Source organism: Tachysurus fulvidraco, chromosome 16 (assembly GCF_022655615.1).
Source record: "Tachysurus fulvidraco isolate hzauxx_2018 chromosome 16, HZAU_PFXX_2.0, whole genome shotgun sequence".
Classification (NCBI taxonomy): Eukaryota; Metazoa; Chordata; class Actinopteri; order Siluriformes; family Bagridae; genus Tachysurus; species Tachysurus fulvidraco.
Window position 1 is genome coordinate 18,522,687 of NC_062533.1, and position 27,239 is coordinate 18,549,925.

General features: G+C 41.4%; 3 protein-coding genes across 4 annotated transcripts in view; 2 read left to right on the forward strand and 1 right to left on the reverse strand.

Moving 5' to 3' along the window:
* Positions 1-679: 679 nt before the first annotated feature.
* Positions 680-5,421, forward strand: prph2lb (peripherin 2-like b). The gene is made up of 3 exons (XM_027163546.2): positions 680-1,697; positions 3,545-3,791; positions 4,333-5,421. Exons 1-3 carry the CDS (start codon positions 1,120-1,122, stop codon positions 4,573-4,575), a joined length of 1,068 nt encoding a protein of 355 aa, XP_027019347.2. The 5' UTR covers positions 680-1,119; the 3' UTR covers positions 4,576-5,421.
* Positions 5,422-5,820: 399 nt separating this feature from the next.
* Positions 5,821-10,410, forward strand: serpina10a (serpin peptidase inhibitor, clade A (alpha-1 antiproteinase, antitrypsin), member 10a). Its single transcript, XM_027163544.2, has 5 exons — positions 5,821-5,978; positions 7,729-8,298; positions 9,277-9,550; positions 9,655-9,799; positions 9,983-10,410. The coding sequence occupies exons 2-5, from the start codon at positions 7,734-7,736 to the stop codon at positions 10,169-10,171; spliced, it is 1,173 nt and encodes a 390-aa protein (XP_027019345.2). The 5' UTR covers positions 5,821-5,978; positions 7,729-7,733; the 3' UTR covers positions 10,172-10,410.
* Positions 10,411-10,818: 408 nt separating this feature from the next.
* The window catches only part of ppp4r4 (protein phosphatase 4, regulatory subunit 4), a 23,686-nt gene continuing 7,265 nt past the window's right edge, over positions 10,819-27,239 (reverse strand). The window contains exons 3-25 of one of the 2 annotated variants that reach the window (XM_047801682.1): positions 25,994-26,096; positions 25,719-25,866; positions 24,430-24,503; positions 24,188-24,294; positions 23,607-23,714; positions 22,518-22,639; positions 22,072-22,194; positions 21,122-21,285; positions 20,338-20,457; positions 19,549-19,626; positions 18,127-18,210; positions 17,593-17,772; positions 16,979-17,084; positions 16,247-16,394; positions 15,993-16,137; positions 15,868-15,906; positions 15,668-15,739; positions 14,648-14,711; positions 14,010-14,090; positions 13,837-13,927; positions 13,213-13,274; positions 12,289-12,451; positions 10,819-11,407 (exon numbers count right to left, since the gene is read on the reverse strand). In XM_047801682.1, the coding sequence (XP_047657638.1) occupies positions 11,362-11,407; positions 12,289-12,451; positions 13,213-13,274; positions 13,837-13,927; positions 14,010-14,090; positions 14,648-14,711; positions 15,668-15,739; positions 15,868-15,906; positions 15,993-16,137; positions 16,247-16,394; positions 16,979-17,084; positions 17,593-17,772; positions 18,127-18,210; positions 19,549-19,626; positions 20,338-20,457; positions 21,122-21,285; positions 22,072-22,194; positions 22,518-22,639; positions 23,607-23,714; positions 24,188-24,294; positions 24,430-24,503; positions 25,719-25,866; positions 25,994-26,096 (2,428 nt within the window). In that variant the 3' untranslated portion in view covers positions 10,819-11,361. Of the gene's footprint in view, positions 11,408-12,288; positions 12,452-13,212; positions 13,275-13,836; positions 13,928-14,009; positions 14,091-14,647; positions 14,712-15,667; positions 15,740-15,867; positions 15,907-15,992; positions 16,138-16,246; positions 16,395-16,978; positions 17,085-17,592; positions 17,776-18,126; positions 18,211-19,548; positions 19,627-20,337; positions 20,458-21,121; positions 21,286-22,071; positions 22,195-22,517; positions 22,640-23,606; positions 23,715-24,187; positions 24,295-24,429; positions 24,504-25,718; positions 25,867-25,993; positions 26,097-27,239 lie in introns of both variants that reach the window. The other variant, XM_047801681.1, reaches the window with a different exon arrangement.

The following is a 27,239-nucleotide window of genomic DNA, read 5'->3' on the forward strand; positions in this document are numbered from 1 at the left end:
AGGATAACGTAAAGAAGCTGAGAGAAGACTAATTAGATTGTAAATAACAATAATAATTATTTTCCAGTTCTGAAATATTATTAAATTTTCTATAAATCATGTTCATGCACATATAACTATATTTAAGGTTCCTCCAGTGGTTAAACTAATTGCTAGCATGGAAGCTTGTCTGAGACTAGAAATGCTAGTAATAGGTTTCTTCAGTTCAGGTCAAAATAACATCACAAATTCTCCCCAAATGATCAACCTTTAGTGTTAGGTTAGATCGTTATGTAAATGTGAGTAGAGATGTATGTATGTGGACTGTTGAGACATGACGTCTTGTCCTTCTGAACTGGGATTGGTTAAAGCTGTCTTGTGCTTTTCCATTAAATCCTGATGATAAGCTGATTACGTGGCTCAGAGGGAAGCCACTGCTCCGTCCATCTCTCTGTGCTCACCAGAAAATATATCAACAATGACTGACGTGAAAGAGGGTTATTAATACGTCTGAAAATCAAACACATGGATTTGTCTGCTGGAAGGAGAACATGAACCCTGGAGATATGAGGGTATGTTTCTCTGCTTAGCATGCTGGTCATTTGTGCTCTGACATTGTCCTTTGTTTCACAAAATGATGTTTAATGGAAATGGTCAGAGGATGTTGAGTAGTTTTCTATAACAGCAGGTCTGACAGTAGAGCAGCACTCCATCTAATACAGCAACTCATTCACAAGGACTTCAACTTTCTCACTCAAACAGATGTTTTAAATATGTTGATATGGTGTAATGGGGTCGGTCTCCGGTGTCAGAGGGAAAGCTGTAACCTGCTGCATCTTATAAAAGTTGAACTCTGCTTCATCAAATCACTCCACGGTCATTGATTATTTTCCTTTGACGGCGAGAAGCAGTTTTTTCTTCTGTTAATATTTTTGTTTTCCTCCGTCTTGGTTTTAGTGAAGCTCTGGCTGTCATGGAGGAGAGTAAAAATATCTCAACTAATCTGATTACAAGGGAACTCTAGAAATACCCTCTCTGTTCTCCTGCCCTCCTAACCATATCTCTGCACCACTCCACCACCAACCCCCCACACCATCACCACCACCACTGCAGACTTACTGCCCGAATATCTCCAGTAAAATGGCAGTCTTGAAGGTGACCTTCACTAAGACGAGTCGAGACAACCTGGCCCAGGCTCTGTGGGTTCTGAACTGGGTCTCTGTGATCACAGGCCTCGTTCTCTTCAGCTTGGGCATTTTCTTAAAAGTGGAGATCCAGAAAAGACGAGAGCTCATGACCGACGAGATCCATTCCGTGCCGAACATGCTGATCGCTGTGGGTCTCGCCGCCTGCGGCATCAACTACCTGGGTGGAAAGATCTGCTACGACTGTGTGGATGCCGACAAGTTCTTGTACTGGAAGCTCCTCATGCTGCCGTACATCATCTGTACCTTCTTCTTCACCTTCTGCATCCTGGTGGGAGCTCTGATGTGCTACACCATGCGCAGAGACCTGGAGGCCGCTCTGTTTTCAGGTCTGCGGGACGCCATGCGATACTACAAGGACACGGACATGCCCGGGCGCTGCTACATCAAACAGAGCCTTGATCTCCTGCAGATCCACTTCCAGTGCTGTGGAAATGATGGGTTTAGAGACTGGTTCCACATCCAGTGGGTTAGTAACCAGTACCTGGATATCACCAGCACTAAAGTGATGGAGTGAGTTGAACCAAGTTTCTTTTCTTTTTTCTTGTTTTTTTAAGAAATAATGCAAAATGTTGAACACAGCATACTGAACAACAGTAAGTGCTGTAAAAGTAGAGTAGAGTCAAAGTGTTTCTTTTGATTCGTTTGTTCTTTGATTTGGTTTGTTTTCTGAATCTGAATTGGTTTGTTTTTCTTTTAATTCAGAATCAGAATCAGAACCAGGTTTATTGTCCATGTGTGTTTATGTTGACAGACACAGGGAATTTGGTTCCAGCTGTTTGTGACTCTCAAAAGTACAGAAATAAATAACACTATACTATACAATACACACATAAATAACACTATACTATACAATACACACATAAATAACACTATACTATACAATACACACATAAATAACACTATACTATACAATACACACATAAATAACACTATACTATACAATACACACATAAATAACACTATACTATACAATACACACATAAATAACACTATACTATACTATACACACATAAATAACACGAGACGAGACTATACACACATAAAGAACACTATACGAGACAAGACACACATAAATAACACGATACTATACAAGACACACATAAAGAACACTATACTATACAATACACACAGAAAGAACACGATACTAGACAAGACACACATAAATAACACGATACGATACTATACACACATAAATAACACTATACTATACAATACACACATAAATAACACTATACTATACAATACACACATAAATAACACTATACTATACAATACACACATAAATAACACTATACTATACAATACACACATAAATAACACTATACTATACAAACTATACAAGACAATGCAGATGATGGGATACGATATAGACAGAATGAGTATTAAATATGAATACAGAATATATGACTGGTCAGTTATGTACATAAAGTGTGAGAAGTGCATGGTAGTGCAAGTGTGTGCGTGTGTGTGTGTGGGGGGGGGGTGTGATATCTTGTTGTTAGTGATGCCTTGCAGGTCTTTCTGCACTGATGCAGGGTCGTTAGCTGAAAACCTGCTTGTCAGAGTAGCTCTTTTTTTGCTATTCAGATCTCTATTGTTCCTGGCCTTCTTATACAGAGCTTTGTTCTCCCCTCTGTAGGCATCTACCTTGGCATGTCGAAGTTTTTCCAGTTTGGCTGTGAACCCTGGCTTGTTATTACTGAATTTGCAGAAGGTTTTGGTTGGCACACACACGTCTTCACAAAAACTGATGTACTGTAAGACATCACAGTGTCACACAGTTCATCCAGGATGTCAGTTCCAGCCTCAAATACACTCCAATCAGTGCAATCAGCACAGTCTTGTAGTTCCTGCTTTGCCTCACTGGTCCATCTCTTCACTGTTTAGTAGGTTTTAGTTTCTGCTTGTATGTTGGAATAAGATGGACCAAACAGTGATCAGAGTTCCCCAAGACTGCCCTGGGTACAGAGCCATATGTGTCTTTAAGAATTGTGTAGCAAAGATCCAGTGTATTTTTCTACCTTGTGGGACAATTAATAATTCATTTGTCTTTTGGTTTGGTTCATTTTATGAATAGGAAAAATGTCGACTGCAATAAAAACTCAGCATTGTTGGCTCATTTCATGCAGTCGAATCGATTTGTGATCTAACTGATCTCTTACTATACTTGCATCAAAAAATCCAAATCCTTTTTCTTTTTTTTTTCTGATTCAGATTCGATAAAACCAGATTGTGTGTGAAAGCTCCCTGAGTATCTGCTGTGAGATAACCCAGAGATGAGCTGTACCTAACTGTGCAGAGTTTAGCTCTGGTCCATTTAAACCAAATGATCAACTTCTACTCCCTCTTCCTGTTAGTCGTCAGAGGAGCAACGTGGACGGGAAGTACCTCCTGGACGGAGTACCATTTAGCTGTTGTAACCTGTTCTCACCTCGACCCTGCATCCAGCACCGACTCACCAACAGGTCTGCGCACTACAACTATGACCAGCAGATGGAGGAACTGAACCTGAACCATAAGGGCTGCAGACAAGCTCTGCTGGATTACTACACCCACATCATGCAGTCCATCGGCTTCATCGTGCTCATCATCTGGCTCTTCGAGGTCTGACGCGTCAATCACTCAGCATTCAGCTACTGCACAGTTCAGTTTGAATTCAGCTCCGAAGGTGTTGATTAGTTTTCTATAACAGAAGCTCTGACTGTGGAGCAGCTGCACATCACACCTTAATATTAACGAGCTCGTCTCTATAGTAACGGCTCGTTCACATGGTGGACGTGTTACATGAGCGAATTAAAATCCATGTGTAAGAGTAAATATGGACGGAGTCTCCAGTGTCAGTAGTAAAGCTAGATCTAAGTTTTCAAACATTTTCAAGACTGAGGAGTTAAATCTGAGGTTCTCCAGTTTGCTCTTCTTAGAAAGTCTTAAATGTTTTTGATAAATCCAGAACAAATGGTTTTCAGAAAAAGACTCCATGTAGAACCTATTTATCAAGCTAAAGGCTCCAAGAAACCAAGAGACACTTTCAGTGGAGCTGATTTTTAGGTGTGCAGATTTAAGATGGTAAAAGTTTACTCTCCTGATCTTCACATTAATCTTCCTCTTTTTCCTCTTCCTCTTCTTCATCTTCTTTGTTCTTAAGCTCGCTGTGCTCACCGGAGTCCGTTATCTGCAGACCTCCATGGAGAACGTTCTGAAGTTAGGAAACCCTGAGTGTGAGTCAGAAGGCTGGATTCTGGAGAACAGCATCGCTGAGACGGCTCGCTATAATTTCAACATCATCAAGAACCTGGGGAAGTGCTACCAGGTGGACGATGATCCCAACATCGATGTCCCAAGCAGCAGAGGAAACATCCCAACTCAGCAGATCCCGTTGTCCAGCTAGCCAAACATCACGGCCAGACTTTTAATTGCAAATTGAGATCCGTTATGACCTTAGGATGTCTCAGAGAAGCTCCATCATCTGAAGTTCAGGTTCTGATGTGAAAAGTCACCTAGTGCCATACTGGAGAATTGCTGAGATGCCAAATGAAGGAATTTGTTGCACTTAAACTTGTGTAAAAAAAACCAAACAAAAAACGCCTTCGTAAACATTGTTTTTTTTTATGTATATATAATGTACAAATACTTGTGATTTGTTGTCATATTTGTAAACGTTACATTCATCACTTTTAACATGCATTATGCTTATGCCTATGTACAGTAGCTCCTGAAGATGATTTATCAGGACAAAATACTCACTAATCCAGGACTTTAAGTGTTAATTGAGCTAGAAATGTTGAGTTTTATTAATGAAGGTCTGCTTTCTGCTGCTTCTGCTACATTTAGTAGTCGATATTTAAATGAGCACAGTAATATCAAACATGTGATAAACACATCGATTCATTTTTATAAATATTACAATTAAGAACTATCTGCATTCTGTGTTCATGAATTCAGTTAGACTTTGTTTTAAATGCTAATAGTTTGTTTTTTAGTGAATCAGCTCATTCGACTCAAGAGTCGACTCTTGCTTCGTAAACCAGGCTCAAAGAGCCGACCTCACCTACAATATCCGACTCAAAGAGCCGAATCACTTATGAACGACACGTCAATATTAACTCGGTTCTTCTGCCTCTGCTGGTAAAACGCTAGAACAGCATGTAACATCATTTTATCAAGGGTAAATAAATGATATAAAATATTTTGATAAGAAATGTTTAGCCTTTTTGGCTTAGATTTTCAGCTGGAAATGAAAAATAAACACTTTTCCCTCCTGTTTTATTACACGGAATTAGAGAGATTTTATTCACAGTACTTTAAATCACAATACTTTATATTAATATACAATATAATATCGTACATGCTGCACAGATATGCAGTATATTTACTATTTATTTATTTATTTATTTATTTATTTATTTAATGTTCAGCTAATGATTATTATTATTATTATTATTATTATTATTATTATTATTATTATTATTATTATTATTATTATTAGTTTCTGGGCAGTTACATTAGTCAGGAGGATTTTGTGTAGGCTTTGTGTAGACACATGAAGGCTTTATCCTGGGGGTTGTGTAACACACACGCGCACACACACACACACACACACACACACACACACACACACACACACACACACACACACACACACACACACACATGCACACACACAGTCTCTGTTACACACCAAGCTGCTGAGGATCAACCGCTAATCCGCGAATTCTCTCCTTCTGCTTCAGGATTATTTCCCGATTATTGACCAGAAAACTGCGGAACCGCTCGGTGTTAAACATCTGTACTGTGAGTAACAGCTGTCACTGCGATTGTGCTTTATTATCGTGCAGAGACGCGGGATTATTTACAGATCTGTGTGTTTACATCAGTATAAACAGACATGTCGTTAATCTCAGCGATTATTTACAACCACACAAAGGGTCTGCTTTCTGTTTACACTGAGCAACAATACAGAATAAATCACTGGATAATATAAACGCAATGAAAATGTACAGGCCTGGAATAAATGATGCTGTCATCGTATCACACGCACACACACACACACACACACACACACACACACACACACACACACACACACGGGCACACAAACACACGCACACACACGCACAATCACAATAGAAGACATTAATCATATTAGTACAAAAATATAATCGCAAATGAAGTAATAGTCAAATTCGTGATGTTTAGAGGTCGTTAGAAATATTAATAATAATGATGATGACGCAATAACAAGGCGTGGCTGTTGTTGTTGTTGTTGTTGTTTCAGTCCTAGACAGAATGAATGGGTTTATGGGATGAGGTAGTTAACTCTTCTCTGTCACAAGGGTGATGTCCTTTCCTTCTCCAGCTCTTAATATAAAAGCCTAGATATTATTTTTTCTGTAATATTTTATACTCACAGTTTCTCTGTAAAAGGAACAAACATTTGGATATCAGTGAAGTTCATGATGTTCATGATGTAAACAAAGGAACAAACACTGGGGTATCAGTGACATTTATGGTGTCTTTCACAATGACGCAACAATAAAGTCTTATGACGGTGATGACGATTCTTCTTCTTCTTCTTCTTATAGTATTATTATTATTATTATCATTAATATTATTATGAATATTATTACAGCGGTAGAAAATGAATGAATGAATGAATGACAAACTGTAAAAGCTTAGCACAGGGTCAGTATTGATCAGCTATTGTGTGTTTTTCCCTATTTTGCACTTTGCCCATTGAACCGCAAACCTCCAGCCTGCTCCCAGTTACACTGCAGGTTTCTCTGCAGCTCACTGTGTATTTTATCTCATCCTCTTACAACAAATTACACACAAAGTTAAAGGATTACACATTGATGAAACTCACTGCTCAGGAAGCTCATCACAGACAGAGTACATGTACATGTCATGTAGAAGCTTATACAGCTCACATTAATCTGAAGAAATGACTCAGAATCTTACTTAGAATCTTTATAATCTCCTGATGTTCAGATAGAATTACAGCTGTGATCCAGATATCAGCAAAAAAACAAGAATAATAATGAAATCTTCTAACAAATGTTAATTTCTCTTAGTTTTAAATTGCCGTAATACAGGTACAAAAAGAAACTGACTAATATCCTTTATAAAAACATCATTTAATTATACAGATACAATCCTTTATTTTTCTACCATCATTATTTTACACTTTTACAAGTTACAATGAAGTTGATGCAGCCTCGCCACCTAGCGGTGGTGGCTCGTTCCCGTGACAGCTGTAGATGTTATTTTTTCTGTATTGTATCACAGATCGTTGGAAAGCTCATTTTCTTCAGCAGACTGTTTACGAACATTTCTATATTTGCTTTTACGCTTCATGCTGAAAAATGATTCTGTTCCTTAAAATGAAGTTAATTAATCTGTCATTGTTTACATAAACAGTCCCTATAAACTGATTAATATCATGTGACTGATGATTTCAGCAAACGAGTGTTTATGTAATGTTTACGTAAGGAGTCTCCAGTGTCGGTGAATCTACAAATCTCTGTCTCACTTTCATGAACAGGAGCCATGGAGAAGGTCTTCATCGTGCTCAGCGTAACCCTCCTCACCGCAGGTACTCAGGGTCAGACGCAGAGCTCGGACATGCAGGAGCTGGCTGGCCGGAACACGGACTTCGCCACTGCACTGTACCGCAAGATCGCTAGCACGAGCGATGATAACTTTGCCTTCTCGCCTTTAGCAGCCTCACTGAGCCTGGCGTCTCTGGCAGCAGGAGCCGAAGAGAACACGAGAAAGGAACTGCTTCAAACGTTAAACCTGGCTCCTATGGATAAAGAAGGAGAACCGGAGAGGATCCCGGCATTGCTGCAGCAGATGAAGGAAGCTGTGGGTCAGATTGTAGTGACGGGTCTGTTCATCAACAGGCAGGTCCAGGTCGAGTCCAGCTTCAGCAGCCTGGTGAAGAAGTTCTACAATGCAGATGTGAAAAATGTGGATTTCTCCAACACACAGGCCACTAAAGCCAGCATCAGTGAGTACATCACAAGCAACACGGGGAACAAGATCAGGGAGCTGCTGGACACCGTGGATCCTCAAAGCCAGCTCCTGCTCATCAGTGCTGCGTATTTTACAGGTGAGGAACCATCAGGGTGCTTCTCGCTCCTTTTCCAGGGGTTCTGTGTTTCCCATCTTCATGTTCTAGATCATCCAGCTGAGAATGTGATGTGTATGTGATGCAAAAACCAGAGGACTTAACACAAATGCACCATGATGTGCATGAAGGTAGCAGAAGCATGAAGGTAGCAGAAATGGTTCCAAACAGAACCCTTTTAGGAAGCGCTCTTAACACACCCCTGTTCCCCAGAAGTGGGTGTACTGGCTGGTTATTTCTGCCATACAAACACCAAATTATTGCTCATTGTTTTACCTCTCAGGTGTCCTTCAAGGGTTCTTTAAGAGCTTACTGCAAAATGAAGAACCCTTATCAGTGTAAAAGCGTTCTGCCTGGAATACTCTCGAAAGTTTAGGCTCCTGCAGCGGGACATAAAAGAACCCCTGTTCTGGGTTGTCTAATGTTGTGTACACAACATTGTGTTATTGCAGATGCATGCAAGGAACAAATGGTAGCTCTGGTTCCTGTGGAGATAGACGAAGAACCAGGCCAGATACCTGTTCAGTAGATGGGTTAAAATGAGTTCTTCAAAGGTTCTTTAAAGGTTCATTAGATAACTACATGGTTCAAGTTGAAGTCTTTCTAGTGAAGGAACATGTTGTACTGATCTTTGAGTTTTTTAGGGTTCCTGCAGAGGGATAAACAGAGAACCCTTCTTAGTGTAAATGTCCTGACTCCTATAGAAAGAGACAGAGAACCAGATCAGTTCCATGGCTGCTCTAGTACATAAAGGAAACTGGGTTCTTTAATGGTTCTTTAAAGGTCAATGGAAAATAAAAAGCTTTACATTCCAAAAAAGGAATTTTACTTCTGCTTTTTTTGGAATGTTTCTAACATGGTTTTTATGTTCTACACAGAATAATATCACTTGCCCTAGAAAGGTAACTGAAGTATCCTTCAGGATTCTAAGCTTATAATGTTTGCTGTTTTCCCAACCAGGCCATTGGAAGCTCCCTTTCAACTCCAGCTTCACTCAGGAGGAACGCTTCTACATTGATAAGTATCACATCGTCCAGGTGCCGATGATGGTCCGCTCTGATAGGTACTACCTGGCGTATGACCCGTCTCTGAAGGTGGGCATTTTGAAGCTGCCGTGTACTGATGGGACTGCCATGTTGGTCCTCCTACCAGATGAAGACGTAGACTACACAGCTGTGGATGAAGCCCTGACTGCTGAAGTCTTCCTCGGATGGGTAGCAAAGCTTAAGAAGACGTACGTCAGGGTCCAGTTTATTATTGATTTATAAACTGTGAAACATTAGTGATTCATTGTGCTTGAATAGTAATTGTGTGTTTGGTCATGTGGTCACTCCGCAGGAAGCTAGAGGTCCAGATACCCAGGTTCTCCGTGGAGTACTCCTTCTCCCTGAAGAAAAGCCTCCTCGGTCTGGGCTTCAACAAATTCCAGAATAGTACAGATCTGCAATACCTCAGCAAATCATCTGAGCTGAAACTGTCTGAGGTAGTGTATCAGTCACGGGGTAAATGAGGGGCAGTAGATATCATTTACAAATAAATTATATACAGTAGAAACTCTGACCACGCCCACCGAGTCCTGCAGAAACTCTGACAACACCCACAGTTCTTGCTGTTTCCTACACACCTGAAATATTATGTAATAAACTCCTGGCTCTCCTGGTTGCAGGCACTGCAGAAGGTCCTGGTGGAAGTGGATGAGCAAGAAGGCTTGGATGCTCCGTCCTCCAGCAGCATCTTCATGCAGACTCTTCCTCCGAGACTCACCTTCAATCGGCCTTTCCTGTTCCTCGTCTATCACGAGGCCACTAAAAGCCTGCTACAAATGGGCCGTGTCATCGACCCCACTAAGAAGTAGTCATGTTCGCGTTCGCGCTTCCGCTAAAACATGTTTAGCGAAAGCTTTTTACTGTGCACTGATTAGCATTCCTGGGAACTGCATTGTACCAAAGTTTACGTCTGTATGTAACGGAATACCATAAATAGTTATCAACATGCAGTGATTAATCGATATGAATAGAAATACTTACTCGTCAAGTTATAAACTGTATATTTATAATTCCCCTGGATTAAAGTCTTTATGACTGTGTTCCTGGATCTGATTGGTCAGAATTTTAATTGAATGCACAATTGTTACAGTTTCTATAGTAACATCTCATTCACAGGGATGTGCAGGTGGTCGATCTACATAAATGGATTAAAAAACGTGTGTTCGTTAATATGGTGAATTCTTCTGTAAGATGTTTCTGGAACATTTATGGAAGGAGTCTCCAGTGTCGGTGTCGGTGCTTTGTGGTTTTTTTGACAGTTTTCAGAAAGATCACCTGATTACTGAGGTGTCTGAGGAAACCCTGGAGGATACGTTACTGGTGTAAGTGTGTAAGTAACAGTAAGTCAGCTTCATCGCTCCTCTCGGTCATGTTTTGTTCCTTTCTTCCAGAATTCTGTGTAAAATTCTGCAAAAAAAAATTCATAAAGACTTCAAAAACTTCAGGAAGTCATGAGTGGTGTTCACCATGGGCTTTATTGTTTGGGTTCTGTGTTGGCGTGAATCACTCGAGTGCTTTAAAGCACCAGGAACCATCTCACTGGTGGAAATGGAGAGTCCCAGAACTCCTAAAGGTGGTGCTCAGTCATAAAAATACACACTTTTTATCCTAGCAAGTGGGAAAATATTATAAAACAAGATTCTGCAAAGCATGCTATAATACAAAAAGAAAAAGAAAAAAAACAAATCAAAATAAATGACTCAATAAATAAAATACGTCATATCACCTATTACTCTTTCTCTTTTTTTTTTTTTTTTGGACAAATGGTACAAGTTTTGGTGTGGAATAAGGCAGAGATGGATTGATGTATAGTTGTGAGTAGAATCCTGGTGCCTCCGGTTCCTCCTCCGCAGCCTGAGCGTATGAGAGTTCAGCTGCTTCTGCTCCAGAGGAGGAACGAGGGATGGACAAGGCGTTCTGAAGATGAACGTGTTACCGTCTGGTTCTTCTTCAGGCTCCGTGTCAGAGTCCCCTCACCTGAGTGGTACAGTACAGTACATCACTCCCTTCCAGACTGCATGCCGAACGAGTTGGACTTCCTTTGTCTAAAACACAGCGAGAGAAAGAAATAATTCATCACACTTGATCTCAGTTGAAATAGTCTGTAACATACGAAGCCACATGCATAAGTATTCACACCCCACATTTTGTACTGTTACATTGTGGAAATGATATAGGATTCACTGGAATGACACATCATGATTATAGTGACATGGGGTGTATAATAAAAGAGTAAACAAAACTGTTGTTTTGCATACGAATTCACCAGAACACTTTTTTTAAGAACATGCCGAACTAGCCGAGTGAGTTGAGTTGAGTTGAGTGTGTAGAGCCATGTGATATAGTATAAGTCTATAACACTGAGAGGTGAAGCATGGTGGTGGCAGCATCAGGCTCGGTATCATGGCGACTGTGTCTTATTCACCGTAAGACAGACGGTGTGCAAACAACCGTTTATAGATTAGGAACTAATTTACATAAACCTTAAATTGTAACCATAGAGATTTAGGGAGAATGAACGTAGCCCCCTTTACGTTAGGTTAGTATCTGGAGCATCAGGAGTTGTGGGTCTGTTTACAGGCTCAAAATGGGCGAAAAGTAACTTTCTCTCTTTTCATAGTAAGAGACTTATGTCACTAAGCTGTGATCAACCAGAACAGAAAAGAAAGAGTGGGACTGAATGGTAGTGAATATTATGATTTATGTATATAATTATACAGAATAATTAAAATATTATAATTTTTTTGTAATTATATTAACTCTACATATCCAGTACCGAACTCTGACAATGCCCATACATTTCTCTAGAAACCTAGACCACGCCCACCCAATGACCACGCCCACTCCTAACATGCTAGGGATTAGATCAGTCGGAACCTACTTCTGAACGCACTGAGTGTAATTTATCTACGGTGCTGAGACGTACATGGAGAGTTTTCTGGACTGTGTGTCTTTGTTGCTGTTGCTGCGATGCTCTACTGAGCTGCTTGTGTTGCTTCGGATCAACACGGGCATGGACGAGGTGGAGGGAGTCTGGGACAGCGATGTGGACGACGACGCCACAAAATGATGGGGTCTCAGAGCATCATCTAAGAGAGAGAGAGAGAGAGAGAGCACGAGAGACAAGGAGGAAAGCTGTTAGACTACAGAATTGTTTTCAGTGAAGCAAGCAGGAATGAGATCTTCTGTAGGAACGTGTAAACAGGTTCTACACTTCTACTGAATACGACCCAGATGTTACGCTTCAGTTCAGACGACTCAAACCTCCCCGTGTGTAACGTTACGTGTATCTGCGTATGACTTCATCTTCTCTAGTGACACTTATGAAAGGTACAAACCCAAAGCATGAGCACTGAAAATATTCTACAATCCCATAATATTCTACAACCCCATAATATTCTACAACCCTATAATACTCTACAACCCCATAATACTCTACAATCCCATAATATTCTACAACCCCATAATACTCCACAATCTTATAATACTCTACAACCCCATAATACTCCACAACCCCATAATACTCCACAACCCCATAATACTCTACAACCCCATAATATTATATAACCCCATAATACTCTACAACCCCATAATACTCTACAACCCCATAATACTCCACAACCCCATAATACTCCACAACCCCATAATACTCTACAACCCCATAATACTCCACAACCCCATAATACTCCACAACCCCATAATACTCCACAACCCCATAATACTCCACAACCCCATAATACTCCACAACCCCATAATACTCTACAACCCCATAATACTCTACAATCCCATAATACTCTACATGAGATACACAATGAGTAAAAGATAACAGATAAAAAAACAAGATACTAACCACTAATAGTTATAATGGAGCTCTTCCCTGATCCAGGACAACTTCCTGATTCTTTTACTTTTCTAAGGAACAGGACAAACGGAGTGTTAATGTACTGTGTGGAAAATAAGTCAGACATTTCTTCCCATCTTTAAGGCAAGAGGTTACAGTACGGCTAGGGACGGTGTTTCTAATGGTGGCATTGGGTTTCTTTTTGTTCCTCTTGTTTTGTCCATCTGAATCTTAGCAACGATGAAGAAAGCGTTAAGCTCCGCCCACTTCCCCCAGCACGTCTATAGCACCACGTTGTTTCCTCAGAGCCTCTCTGTCAGGTTACATGTCATTATAACACGCTCGGTGTCTGTTTATGAGTTCGGCCTTAATCCTAATTATTACGGTATTACAGAAGAATGTCTTAAAAGCTTCAGACTTTATACTGAATACAGGGTGAAGATGTGTATAACAGACCACAGCGGGTCCTGGGATTAAACAATAAAGACAAATAGATGACATCATGCAAAAGTTCAGGATAAAAGAAAAGATGTTTTTTTTTATTTTAAATCATCCTTCGATCACAACAGCTACCGATTTATCAGATCGTTTATACCCTGGATGTGGAAGAGGAAGTGAAGCTGTTCTACTCACAGGGTTTTATCAGAGTTGGACATTTTAGGAGTGTTCGGGTGGCTGCTGAGGGAACGACTTCGAGCTAGCTTGGCTCTCCGCATCTCCTTACCTGTAATCGTAATCATCATCATCATCATCATCATCACCACCATCATAGCATTCAACACCACATCCTCCTTCCTCACACTAACCAGCAGATGTGGACAGAGTGGCTCCAGATGTGGACCCCGACATGCCTTTGGTAGCAGACAGTCCAGCTTTGCTGTCTCGTCCTGCACAGAAGATCACAGCGTCACTCTGATTATTCTCCGTCCTGATCGCACGGGTATGTACTAACGAATACATGCGCTATCGTTGCTATAGCGACAGCTCGTTTCGCAGCCACACCGGACACTCCGTATGAACGGATTCGAAACCTTGTGTGATGGTTGGAGTGGTGAAGTTCTCTGTAAGGAGTGATGTGTTTATGTAACGAGTCTCTAGAGTCAGAAGAAAGATGGAACTTTATGTTTTCCGGCAACTTCTTTGTGGTTCCTTAATAAACCCGACAAGCTGTGTTGCGTTTATCAGCTCCAGGGAAAACCAGAGGCAGGTGAGAGAAACAGATGAGTGTTTACAGATCAATCGGTTTTAGACGAATAAAAAAAAAAAAATCAATGGTACACAAAGAGTAAAAAAAAAACACTTCGGGGTGGTTTTACGGTAAAAGCCCCAACCTGCGTGTGGTAACAGTTGATTATTTCACTATAACAGCGTGACCGTGAGTTAATGAACACCATACAGGAGAGATTCCTTCGAGCTCGTCTTCGAATGGATGATTTTAACTCACTCTTTTTTTCGCCGTGCTTCTCTCCGGTCAGTTTGGCTTCACTCTGCTGCCGTTCCAACAGCTCCTGTGTATTAAAGCCCAAAATAAACACAAGACAAATCAGACTGCTCAGATCACAGAACATTTCTCTCTTTAAATGTTATATATAAAGTTTGGATATAAAGTTTCCGAAATTGGATAAAACCCCAAACGGACTGAAATATTTACAGTTTATTATCAGTGGATGTTTAATTGCATTAAATATTCAGTCCTGAGATGAAGAAGAATTAGTGTCTGCTGATGGGGATGTCAGGAGATGGCGTCAGGTCTGCAGCTGATGGAAGTCGATAAACGGTACGCCGCTGATATTGTACCAGTAAATAAACACGCAAGATCAACAGGTCCTCGATCAGCCGTGTCAAACACACAGCCCAGGTTCAGGACAGATTTGATAAAGGTTTAAAATGAATGTAATGATCTGTGATCAGGGGCGCCCCCAAGGGGTGGCCAGTGGTGGACACGGCCACCCCTGTATAAACTCTGGTCACCCCTGTGGCCACCACTAGTATGAATTTGAATGCATAATGAAAATTCTCAATAGTTCATGAAGTGAAAGATAGATAGATAGATAGATAGATAGATAGATAGATAGATAGATAGATAGATAGATAGATAGATAGATAGATAGATAGACAGACAGACAGACAGACAGACAGACAAATAAATAAATAAATGAAATGAAATGAAGCACATGCTGCAGCCACCAAAAAAGATTGTAGATTGATTGGTGCCACCAGAGCAGAAACAAAACTAAACAAGTATAACACACATTACACTGATTTTTATTTATTTATTTATTTTTTGGTGCCACCCCAAGATTTGCTGTGGCCTCCTCTGGCCTCCCCTATTAAAAGTGTCTGAGGGTGCCGCTGTCTGCGATCTCAGTTATGATATTTCTGTAACCCAGCCCCGTGATTTCTCCTGCTGCCGTTCTGAAATTAAAACACAACTCATTCCGGCAAGCTTTTACTGATCTCTCACCATTTCCAGCAGTAAAGCCTCCTCCTTCTCCTTCTTTTGGTCCAACAGATCTCTTTCATGCCTTTTATGATACTGCCGAGAGTGAAACATCGTCTAAGACATCGTATCGTATTGTATCGTATCGTATGATATATCATGACATTAACACAATACTATCTGATCAGATATAAACGACAGCTTAGATAGGAAGAAATAATTACCGGCTCGGTGATGTCCATTTTGTCCAACTCCAGAACTGTCTGAGAAAAAGAAATATATTGTTTTCTAGTGTGTTTATATTTTTCCCCACCTTTTCAGGAGAACCGTGAGTGAGAACGTGTCTCACCTTGCGCAAGGTAGCTACGACGTCTTTGTCCTTCTCACGACAGAGCAGTTTTCTCACACAGAACTCCAGCTGCTGAAGCAGTTGTTTATCTGCAGGGAGCCGGATGGTGGACCTGAGCCTGGGCAGCATGTAGCACAGTTTATACCTGCACATGGACACAGTCACATACGCACGCTTTAAACCTCGGCTCCGATAAGACGGAACAGGATGCGATAGAGAGAGTTGCGTATGTGTACGTGTGTGATAAAGGTCACCTGACGTTAGCCACGGGGTCGGTGATGAGCTCCAGCGCCTGCAGCAGGAAGTGCTTACAGAAGTAGGATTTAGAGAAGAGGTCTATAGCGATGTCACACAGGTCCAGGAAACGTAAACGGTTCCAGTAACTCCGCCCCTGAGCAAGCTCTGAAATCAGGTCAGAAATATTATTTAGAGTTTATTATATATGTTATTGATAATAAAATAAATACAACAATAATTGCACTAAAAACAATATTCCGTAGTTAAACACATTGGGAAGTTTATATTAGAATAAATTCAAAATAGTCATTATTTTTATTCGACATTTAAACATTTATATTCTGATAAAAATGACAATAATAGCATTAAATTACATAATTATTTAATTAATATGTATTTAAATATGTAATTATATTATTTTATAATATATATTATTTTTTTAATATTTATTATATTATATATTATGTAAATTATATAAATTATATATTATATAAATAATTATTATATATAAATCTAAATAATATTTAAGTATAATATATAAATATAATTAAAAAATGTTTTGTCATTAAATAATAATAATAATAATAATAATAATAATAATAATAATAATAATAATAATAATAATAATAATAAGAGGAAGACGAAGAAAAAGAAGAAGAAGAAGATCTAACATTATTATCTAAAGGTAACAGAGCTTAAACGACAATAATTTATTTAAGCATTAATTATGATGGACGTATAAATTTCACCCTGCATTATTTTGCTGATGATCTCTTGTCTCTGCTCCTGCTTGCGGTTATAGCGCAGAAACACACACAGCGTGCGGGCGGCTTCCTTCTGCACCGGTAAAACATTCTACACACAGACACGCACACACGCACACACGCACACACACACACACACACACGCACACACACGCACACACACGCACACACACGCACACACACGCACACACACGCACACACACGCACACATACGCACACATACGCACACATACGCACACACACACACACACACACACACACACACACACACACACACACACACACACACACACACATACACACACATACACACACACACACACATATATACACACACACACACACACATATACACACACACACACACATACACACACACCCACCCACCCACCCCCCACACACACACATACACACACACACACATACCCACACACCCACCCACACACATACACACAACCACACACACACACACACCCACACACGCACACACACGCACACACACATACACAAATGAGGGAAAACGGGTTATATCTAATGCAATTATGCATCAGGGGTGTGTGTGTGTGTGTGTGTGTGTGTGTGTGTGTGGTGTGTCTCACATTGGTGGTGACGATGCTGAACATCCTCTGCAGGAAGCGGAAGTAGATGTGGTCTCCGGAGACGACCCGGGGCAGACAGGAGTAACGCTGCAGCAGCTTCTCATGGACACGCCAGCGCAGTGAGGATGCTGCCTTCTGCTCAGCGCTCACCAGAGCAGGAACTAGGTCAGGAATGTTCACCTGCTGATGGAAGCCATGGGGATTGATGAGAAGAAAATCATTATATGGAAAGAACATTTTCCTAGTGGTAGCAATAGTAGAGAAAGAGGAGGAGGAAGAGGAGTACTGGTAGTGGACGTGTGAAGATTGTACTATTATATGTGATATAACAGTAGTGGCACTTTTTATAGAGATAGGAGGATGAAGAAGTCACTAGTTTTAGTTTTACTAGAAATAGTAGTAGAATATAATTCCTGTAATATGTATTCACACACACACACACACACACACACACACACACACACACACACACACACACACACACACACACACACACACACACACACACACACACACACACGCATGAAGAGGTACCTTGCTCTCAGGTCCTGCTCCCTCTCCCCTAGATGTTGCCAGCTCCAATGTCTCCTGGAGATGATTGAGTAGAGCATCCAGTACCTGCAATCACCACAGAACCGAGCTCAGACAGAGACTCAATCAGAGACTCAGACAGAGACTCAGACAGAGACTCAGACAGAGACTCAGACAGAGACTCAGACAGAGACAGAGGTTCAGACAGAGATTTAGAGGTTCAGAAAGACACAGACACAGACTCAGATAGAGGTTTAGACAAAGATTTAGTGACTCAGAGGTTCAGACAAAGATTCAGACACAGACTCAGACACCCAGACAGAGGTTCAGACAGAGACTCAGAGGTTCAGACAGAGGTTCAGACAGAGACTCAGACAGAGACTCAGACAGAGACTCAGAGGTTCAGACAGAGACATAGAGGTTCAGACAGAGTTTCAGACAGAGTTTCAGACAGAGTTTCAGACAGAGGTTCAGGCAGAGGTTCAGACAGAGGTTCAGACAGAGGTTCAGACAGAGGTTCAGACAGAGGTTCAGACAGAGGTTCAGACAGAGTTTCAGACAGAGGTTCAGACAGAGGTTCAGACAGAGACTCAGACAGAGACTCAGAGGTTCAGACAGAGGTTCAGACAGAGGTTCAGACAGAGACTCAGACAGAGACTCAGAGGTTCAGACAGAGACATAGAGGTTCAGACAGAGACTCAGAGGTTCAGACAGAGTTTCAGACAGAGTTTCAGACAGAGTTTCAGACAGAGGTTCAGGCAGAGGTTCAGACAGAGGTTCAGGCAGAGGTTCAGACAGAGGTTCAGACAGAGGTTCAGACAGAGGTTCAGACAGAGTTTCAGACAGAGTTTCAGACAGAGGTTCAGACAGAGGTTCAGGCAGAGGTTCAGGCAGAGGTTCAGGCAGAGGTTCAGACAGAGGTTCAGACGGAGACTCAGAGGTTCAGACAGAGGTTCAGACAGAGGTTCAGACAGAGGTTCAGACAGAGGTTCAGACAGAGGTTCAGACAGAGGTTCAGACAGAGGTTCAGACAGAGGTTCAGAGGTTCAGACAGAGGTTCAGACAGAGGTTCAGACGGAGACTCAGAGGTTCAGACAGAGGTTCAGACAGAGGTTCAGACAGAGGTTCAGACGGAGGTTCAGACAGAGGTTCAGACAGAGGTTCAGACAGAGGTTCAGACAGAGTCTCGCTATTGTGTAAATATAATACTATTGTAGAGTATTTACACCTGTAGAGAGATGAAAATAACACCATATTAAAGTCAGATGTTAAACCCCAGTTCAGTTCAGCAGGACTGAAGTGTATGTGAATATAAGTGACTCTAGAGTGTTATACCTTCACTGTCAAAGCATATACACACACACACACACACACACACACACACACACACACACACACACACACACACACACACACAGGTCCCACCTCTAATGAGTCATCCTGCAGTAAGGTGATCAGTTCTTTGTGTACATAATGCACGTTCGGACCCAGCAGTTTAACCACCTGTGAAAGACAAGTGTAGAGCTTTGTTAGAACCTGTTAGTAATCTTTACTCTGTGTGTGTGTGTGTGTGTGTGTGTGTGTGTGTGTGTGTGTGTGTGTGTGTGTGTGTGTGTAGTAATTACATCCATAATCCTCCAGCATTGTGTGTGTGAATGAAGTCAGTCTTAAACAGCGTTTACAGAAGACTCAGTTCGTGACTCATTGCAGGCTTAATGTAAACACACATGCAGCATTTCAGTGTTGCCATGGTGACAACATCATGCGTCTATAGCGTATAGCTGCAAATGTGACTATAATGTGAAGACCTGAGGTGAAGTAATTCACTACTTTCATATGTCCTGCTGTGAGCGGCGAGTATTTGTAGTCTTGAGTTTAGGAACGATTCTGAACACGTCCCCCGATCTGTGATTGGATTTCGGTGCGAGACGACGTGAAAAGCAGCGCAGGGAACGACGTTCACTACAAACACAAAGGTTTCACTCTAAAATAAAAAAGAAGGTGCTGATTGTTTTTCACTGGTCTCCTTTTTGTTCTTATAGCAGGCTGTCACTTGTATGGTTTGTTCCTTAGCTAGAGTTAACAGAAATATTATAGAAATCATGGATTCCAATGTTTCTAATCGCTGCTTTAGTTGTTTGTTATCCAGCTCGTCTTATTGATGAGATATCGTTTGTGTAAAAGTAAAACTGCCTAGAAGTTCAGGTTCTTTACCTCGTGGAACCCCTCGGCAGCCGTGCGCCGCACCGAGATCTCGGGATCGTGGCACAGGCTGGAGAAGGTCCGGTACAGCTCGGACAGGAAGTGGTTCGGGTCGGCAAATAACACCATGGCCTGTGGAGGAAGTGAGGGATTAAGCAATGCTAATAGGATCATTACAATGTTGTTCAGACTGAAATACACAAACCTGAGGGCTGAAACCAGCTACAGTCGGTCAGAAATAATACGAATAATATCCTCTGTTTTTATTCTCACTTAACTATCCAGTGAAATTTCAGAATGAATGTTATTTATCGGACAAATGACGGCTGGAACTGAGAACACATTATTTTATTTGCTGCCAGTGAACGTTGCTAGCGGCTCCTTTCTTTGTAGTTATGAAGTCTGATAATTACTAAATGACCTAAAGTTTTATTCCTTACTGACGCTCCCTGTGTAGGAAAGCAACATGATCGTGATCTTTAAGTACAGCTCTGAGGTTATCTGTGCTTCGGATGGTGCAGATACGGGTTTCATTTCCTCTGACGAGCAGCAGATCAAGGCTTCCTCCGTCACAGCAGGTCTCTCTGAGCTCCTTCGGCATGGCAAGTTGCTTTTTAGTTTCGCTCAGACGGAGAAGGACACGATACGGATCCATGCTCTAAATCTGGCTTCAGAAGCGACCGCGGCCTGTTTAATGGTGTCTTGTTGTAAACTTTGTACTCGGCGTGAAATCTGTGTTTCCTGAGATGTCATTAAAATGGAAGCGTGTGAGATGTCAGTGCTTTGTGCCACTCACCGGGAAATTGTAGGCGCAGTTCCGGCGCACCAGTGCGTACTTGTTCTCTAGCTCGAGAGGGTAAGGTTGGCTCTCGCAGTGGCCGTTCTCATGCTGAAGTCCGAGGCAGCACAACTTCTTATAGAACTCCAGGAACCAGAGGTGCTGCTCGTCTGTAAAAGATGCTGTGTGGAGAGACAGAGCTGCGATCAACACAAAGATCTCATGTGTGACCACAGACAGAAGGGGAAGTAATGAAAGCTCAGAGGTTCTTCAACAGAATCTGAGCTCACAAGTTCAGTACAGAGAACCTGGGAAGTCGGAGCTCAGGTGTAACGTTCAGATTCTCTGTTTAATACACAAGTCCATTTTCCTGGATGCAGCATTTAGATTAGTAAAAGAATCTAAATGAACGAAGTTCAAACATATTTTAGGTCCTATTGCATGTACATCATGTTTGAGATCTATATACAGCTTTCTTTTAAATAAACCCATGGGGGAGGGAGTTATCCTCCTCCTCCTCCTCCTCCTCCTCCTCAATGTTCATCATCATCATCATCATCATCATCATCATCACATGCTTGTATAGTTCTTCTTGGCCTTTCATATCCTTATGTATTCCATTGTTTCCTAATAACATTATGACGGATGGAGGTTGCAAACAGCAGGCATTTTCTCATTTTACAAAATAAAAGTCTTTCGTTATTCATTTGTTTGTTCAGTTTAAGAAAACGTCCCGAGAGAGAAACCAGAAGCTGCTCTGGAACATTCATCAGCCTGTGACTCATGATATGAACTAGGAGGGTGCACAAACTTTTGCACAAGCCACTATTCAAATATGTGTAAACTGACTGAGGGTGCCGATACTTTTACATTCTTACAGAGCGTTGCGTACACTGCGCCGTTGTGGCTGAATCAGTAAAGCCCGGTGTGATCAGCAGCACAGGTGCGATCAGGGTCAGGACGCTCACCTGAGAGGCCGTGACACAGTTTGCCGTACTGAAACGACAGTGATGCCAGCACCGCCTCATCAGCTTTAAAGCACTTCTCACAGAACGTCTTCACCAGCGGGAACACGACGCGTGTCTTGTCGTCTGTGGAAAAGGCACGAAAGAGAAGACGGAGACGGTTACGGCTTTATACGAGTCCATCTCTACTGCGCTGCTAACGTTAGCTACGGTCACGAAGCAGCTTGGGAGGAATCCAGAGGAACAAGACAGGAAGTAGAAACTAAAGGAATCATGAATTACGTAGAAATGTTATACTTTATGACACTTGTTTGTAAGCTGTTGGATAATAATAATAATAATAATAATAATAATAATAATAATAATAATAATAATAATAATAATAACAATAATAAGCCTGATCTGAAAAACAGACTGAGAATAAAAGACAGAAATGTGGTGTTGCTCACCGTTATCGAACATCTCCAGGAGGTTGATGATGGTGTCGAAGGCTGCCAGTCTCACAGTGCTGCCCTCATCACGTGCCAGCTCCACCAGCTCCGGCAGCACCACGACCTTCGTATGTTCCGGTCTGAGCCACAAAAAGACACACACAACATAAATCGAGCCATGAATGAACATCTGCACTCAACATGGCAGCAAAGAAGCGTTTCAGTACACACACTGTAGCTAACACATTCAGCTAGCATCTCGACTAGCGTTTATTAGCTCTATCAGACTGTGTGCATGTTAGTAGGGAGGACTCTGACAGTCCGAGAGGAAACCACACCTCGTACGTATTCGTGTTTATTGTATACGTATGTGTTTCCTTTTGAATCAGGAAGTCAGAGGGTTAGAGATGTTCCACATCCCCACTGGCTCTACACCGACCTGGCGGCAGCTTAGTGATCCCGCGAAACACTGAGAAGAGCGAAGGGTTTAATGAGAGCCTTCAACAGCAGGTGAGAATCTCTCACCGCCATCCACACAGTTTATTCTCCCGGTACAGGGTGAGCAACAACAGTTCACAATAAAAAGTGTGCTGACAAACTGCCAGTGACACACATTAGTGCTGCATTAAAATTAATTTGTAAAAATCTGTAAGAAACTTTTCCCACCTTATTTTAAGAATTAAAAATACGCTCAAATTTTCTTCCAGCGCTTGTAAAAAATAAATAAATAAATAAATAAATAAATAAATAAATAAATAAAATGATGCCATCACAATATCACAATTTTCCACATGATGTCATCGATTCTCCAAACACTAGCTGGACTAGAGGATTGTGTGTTGGTGTGTATTACTGTACATGATCCTCTTGTTAATACAGAATAAAGAATCAAGTACAAAAAACTCTGAATCATTTAGATCTGAATCGTTTAGATCTGAATCGTTTAGATCTGAATCATTCTCGCATTCATATCAAGTTTATTGAATAATTTTCAGAGAGAAATGAATTTTGTCTCTTTTATGTTTCTCTCTCTCTCTCTCTCTCTCTCTCTCTCTCTCTCTCTCTCTCTCTCTCTCTCTCTTCCTCTCTTGTATTTATCTTTTTTACCCAATTCCCCTGGCGATGTTCTCCAGCTGGTGACACATGCAGGAGCGCACCTCGTACTCCACGTCCTGACACAACGACCTGACCAGAGGCAGCAGGTCCTTCTTCACCCTGCGCAGAGAGCAGAACAGTACAAGGGCTCAGTGCTGCTGGATTCTGATTGGTCAGAGAGTCGTGTTGATTAAAACTCTAGATCAGCAGCTCTGACACAGCAGCTCAGGTTGATATTAATCTGCTCCTTCGTTACTATAGCAACAGCTCTCACAGGGATGTAAAGGGAGTAACCTGTTTCATAAACGATCCAGAAGAATAAATATAACTATAAAATTATTTCTAATAATAGGACAACTAATTAGACGTATGTCACATCACTAGAATACTCTGGATAAATTTTATTTAATTAGCGATAATCGAGAGGCCGTGTGCTAAGGCAATCTCTTGGCTGTTTTCTGAAATATTATTAAAATATGTAGTTAAAATCGTGACATACATACTGTAATATCCCTTCTATGCTTTTTATCGCTCCTGACAACAATCCATGTAAACCCTCATTCCTCAAACCTTCACACAAACAGGAGACTCACACTGATGACTCAAATTTGGCAGCCACCTTCCCCAGGATGCGACAGCTGGCCAGACGAGTCGGTAAAGACTGCGAGAGCTGAGCTTTGGAAACCAGTGGGCTCAGAATCTGTGAAGAAGATCACACCACAGTATCAGTCACACCTCAGAGGCTCACTCCTGTGTTCTATATTCAGATAAACAGCAGATCTGGAACTTGCAACAGTGGGAAAGGAGCGAAGTGAGAAATAAAGTTTTTCTTTACTTCCTGTCTGATGGTTTCCTTCGGTAAAGCGTCGATAGCTGATAACAAAGTCTCGAGCCAGGCGCTGCTGACCACTGTGGGAAGGAGGAAAAAGAAATAAACCTCAGTCTCAGAGGAAATGAAATCCAGGTGGTGTTTTAATGTGATGCAGGAAGACAAGGCATAATTCATTAGGAAAGCATAAATGCATTAAATAATGTCCTGAGTGGCCCCTGGTCCGGCCCCCAGCAGAACTTCGGTGCTATTAAAGTCAGAATGAACTCATGGCCTTCTATCATCCGCTTGTCTGATGGATTATAAAGATTTGTATCTTTGTCAAAATTTGATAAAAACCAAGCTCAAGTCACTTATGTTGTCATGATGATATCATGATATGATGTCACTACACTAACTTCATGACTATAGACCGGTCATGTTTAGTCAAATTTCAAGATTACACTGTAGGATGATGAGGATGACATTAATAATAACTGAATAGTGTTCAATTCAGTACCTACTGCACTCAATTCAGTACTTACTACATTCGATTCAGTACCTTCTGTGTTTGATTCAGTATGTACTACATTTACATTTACAGCATTTGGCAGATTACAGCACTACTGCATTCAATTCTCTGCCTAATGCATTCGATTCAGTACATAATGCGTTTGATTCAGTACCTACTGTGTTTGATTCAGTATCTACTGCATTCAGCTTGGTACCTACAGCATTCGATTCAGTACATAATGCATTCAATTAAATACCTACTGCATTTGATTCAGTACATAATCCATTCGATTCAGTACCTACTGTGTTTGATTCAGTATCTACTGCATTCAGTTCGGTACCTACTGCGTTTGATTCAGTACCTACTGTGTTCGATTCAGTATCTACTGCATTCAGTTCGGTACCTACTGCATTCGATTCAGTACATAATGCATTCGATTCAGTACCTACTGTGTCTGATTCAGTACATAATGCATTTGATTCAGTACCTACTGCATTTGATTCAGTACCTACTGCGTTTGATTCAGTACCTACTGCGTTTGATTCAGTACCTACTGCGTTTGATTCGAGTAGTACTGAACATTATATACAGTGTAGTATGAGTACAATCCAGACACACTACCTCCTTCATTTAAGCATCGTCATGTGTAAACTTAAAGCTAACAGATTACTTGCTTGCTAGTATGATCCCAGAATTATATTATATGTATAAGTTAAAGAATTGTTTGTTTGAATTGTCTATTGTTGAATTGTTTATTTTAGTCTATCTGTAGCGGTTGGAGAAGAAGTGTACTGACTCTGACCTGTGTCCCGATGGTCTAAGTTGAGGAGGACGATCTGCAGGATCGAGTGTGTGTGCGTCTGGATGAGGACGATGTCGTCCTGAAGGACGGTGAGGAAAGAGCCTGCTGCGGCGAGCTGCATGTCCGCCCCGGCTACGTGCAACACTTCCTGTGAGGGAGCAGAGAAGAGTCTGTTCACCTCGGCTTACTGCTAGAAGACTCGATCATCAGAGTTTACCATGTCCTGATTGTCAGGGCTGAGAAGAATGAAACGCAGTAGGATCTGATTTTCATACCCTGACTTTTGGCACCACTCTTCTGAACGTCTCGGCTGGGTTCTGACGCACCAGGTTTGGCAGGTTCACGATCACGCTGGCTCGCTGGACGTCCTGCCCGGAGCTGCACAGACACAGCATCGTATAACACTCATAAAATGTCTGCAAACTCATTATATAGAAACATAAATAAAAGAGAACTTTGGTGTCTCGTTAGTGGACCAACTGGCTGAATTCTCTCTGTATCTGGAACAATAAATCTAAACATTAACACAAACACTGACAAGGTGTCTATGGAGTACACAACTTGCTTCCCAAGCTATTTATTTATTTATTTATTTATAGATCATTTTGCGATGGTGATGAGTCCCTGTACCTTGTGTTCTCCCTCCTTCCCTGTGCTTTGGCTCTGAGGTATTCATTACCTTTACACTCGCAGCACGTCCTCTGGTGCCCTTTGTTGGCAGAAGGTTATTTAATAACTAAGAATGAGCTGTGTTTGCTGCCAGGACTGTCAGAGAGAGAGAGAGAGGGAAAAGGAAGCTAATGTGGTCATGGTGTGCGTCTGCTCAATACCTGCACTGATGTGCAGCACCGTAACTCTGTCTCTGTTCCTGACGAGTGAACAGAGGAGGTGTGGACAGAGCAGAGCAGCTGCTGTCTAAAAGCTGACTTTGACAAACAAACCCAGGGGTCCGGTAACTTCACCTGGCTCTCTGAGCATGCGCTTCAGCATAAGTAACGAGGGAGCAAAAGTTCACCGTGAGCTACAGCAGCGTATTGGGCTGTAAATCACAGGCTTTTATTAATATGCTGCTGTTTCTCCTGATGGTTTCAGGACGACTCGCTCTACAGCAGACGCCCCACTGATAACAAAGAAGCGAGCTACAAACTATCACACCGGCTCTGAACCACTGTTGTGTCGGTCAGCTTTGTGTTCAGGTCATCGGTGAACGTGTGAAGGCTTCAGCAGGAATGAATTAGTGTTAAGTCTGTAATGAACTCAGTAATGACTCTGAGCTGTTAGTTCCTCAGGAGCTCTTGGTTACACAATTCCACTGGATAATAAACTGTTGTAGAAATGACATTATTTACATTAACATTATTTACACTGACATTATTTACATTATTTACATTAACATTATTTACACTGACATTATTTACATTAACATTATTTACATTAACATTATTTCCTGTTCAGTGTCACTAAATGAGGATGAGGTTCACTTCTGAATCTGGTTCCTCTCAAGGTTTCTTCCTCATATCA

What these genes read in the sequence shown, in the direction of transcription:
- prph2lb (XM_027163546.2), top strand. Translation starts at nt 1,120, where the DNA reads ATGGCAGTCTTGAAGGTGACCTTCACTAAGACGAGTCGAGACAACCTG. An exon ending in ACCAGCACTAAAGTGATGGA is followed by an intron (nt 1,698 to 3,544) that starts GTGAGTTGAACC and finishes TCTTCCTGTTAG; the next exon opens with TCGTCAGAGGAGCAACGTGG. An exon ending in TCATCATCTGGCTCTTCGAG is followed by an intron (nt 3,792 to 4,332) that starts GTCTGACGCGTC and finishes TTTGTTCTTAAG; the next exon opens with CTCGCTGTGCTCACCGGAGT.
- serpina10a (XM_027163544.2), top strand. Translation starts at nt 7,734, where the DNA reads ATGGAGAAGGTCTTCATCGTGCTCAGCGTAACCCTCCTCACCGCAGGT. An exon ending in CAGTGCTGCGTATTTTACAG is followed by an intron (nt 8,299 to 9,276) that starts GTGAGGAACCAT and finishes TTTCCCAACCAG; the next exon opens with GCCATTGGAAGCTCCCTTTC. An exon ending in CTGAGCTGAAACTGTCTGAG is followed by an intron (nt 9,800 to 9,982) that starts GTAGTGTATCAG and finishes TCCTGGTTGCAG; the next exon opens with GCACTGCAGAAGGTCCTGGT.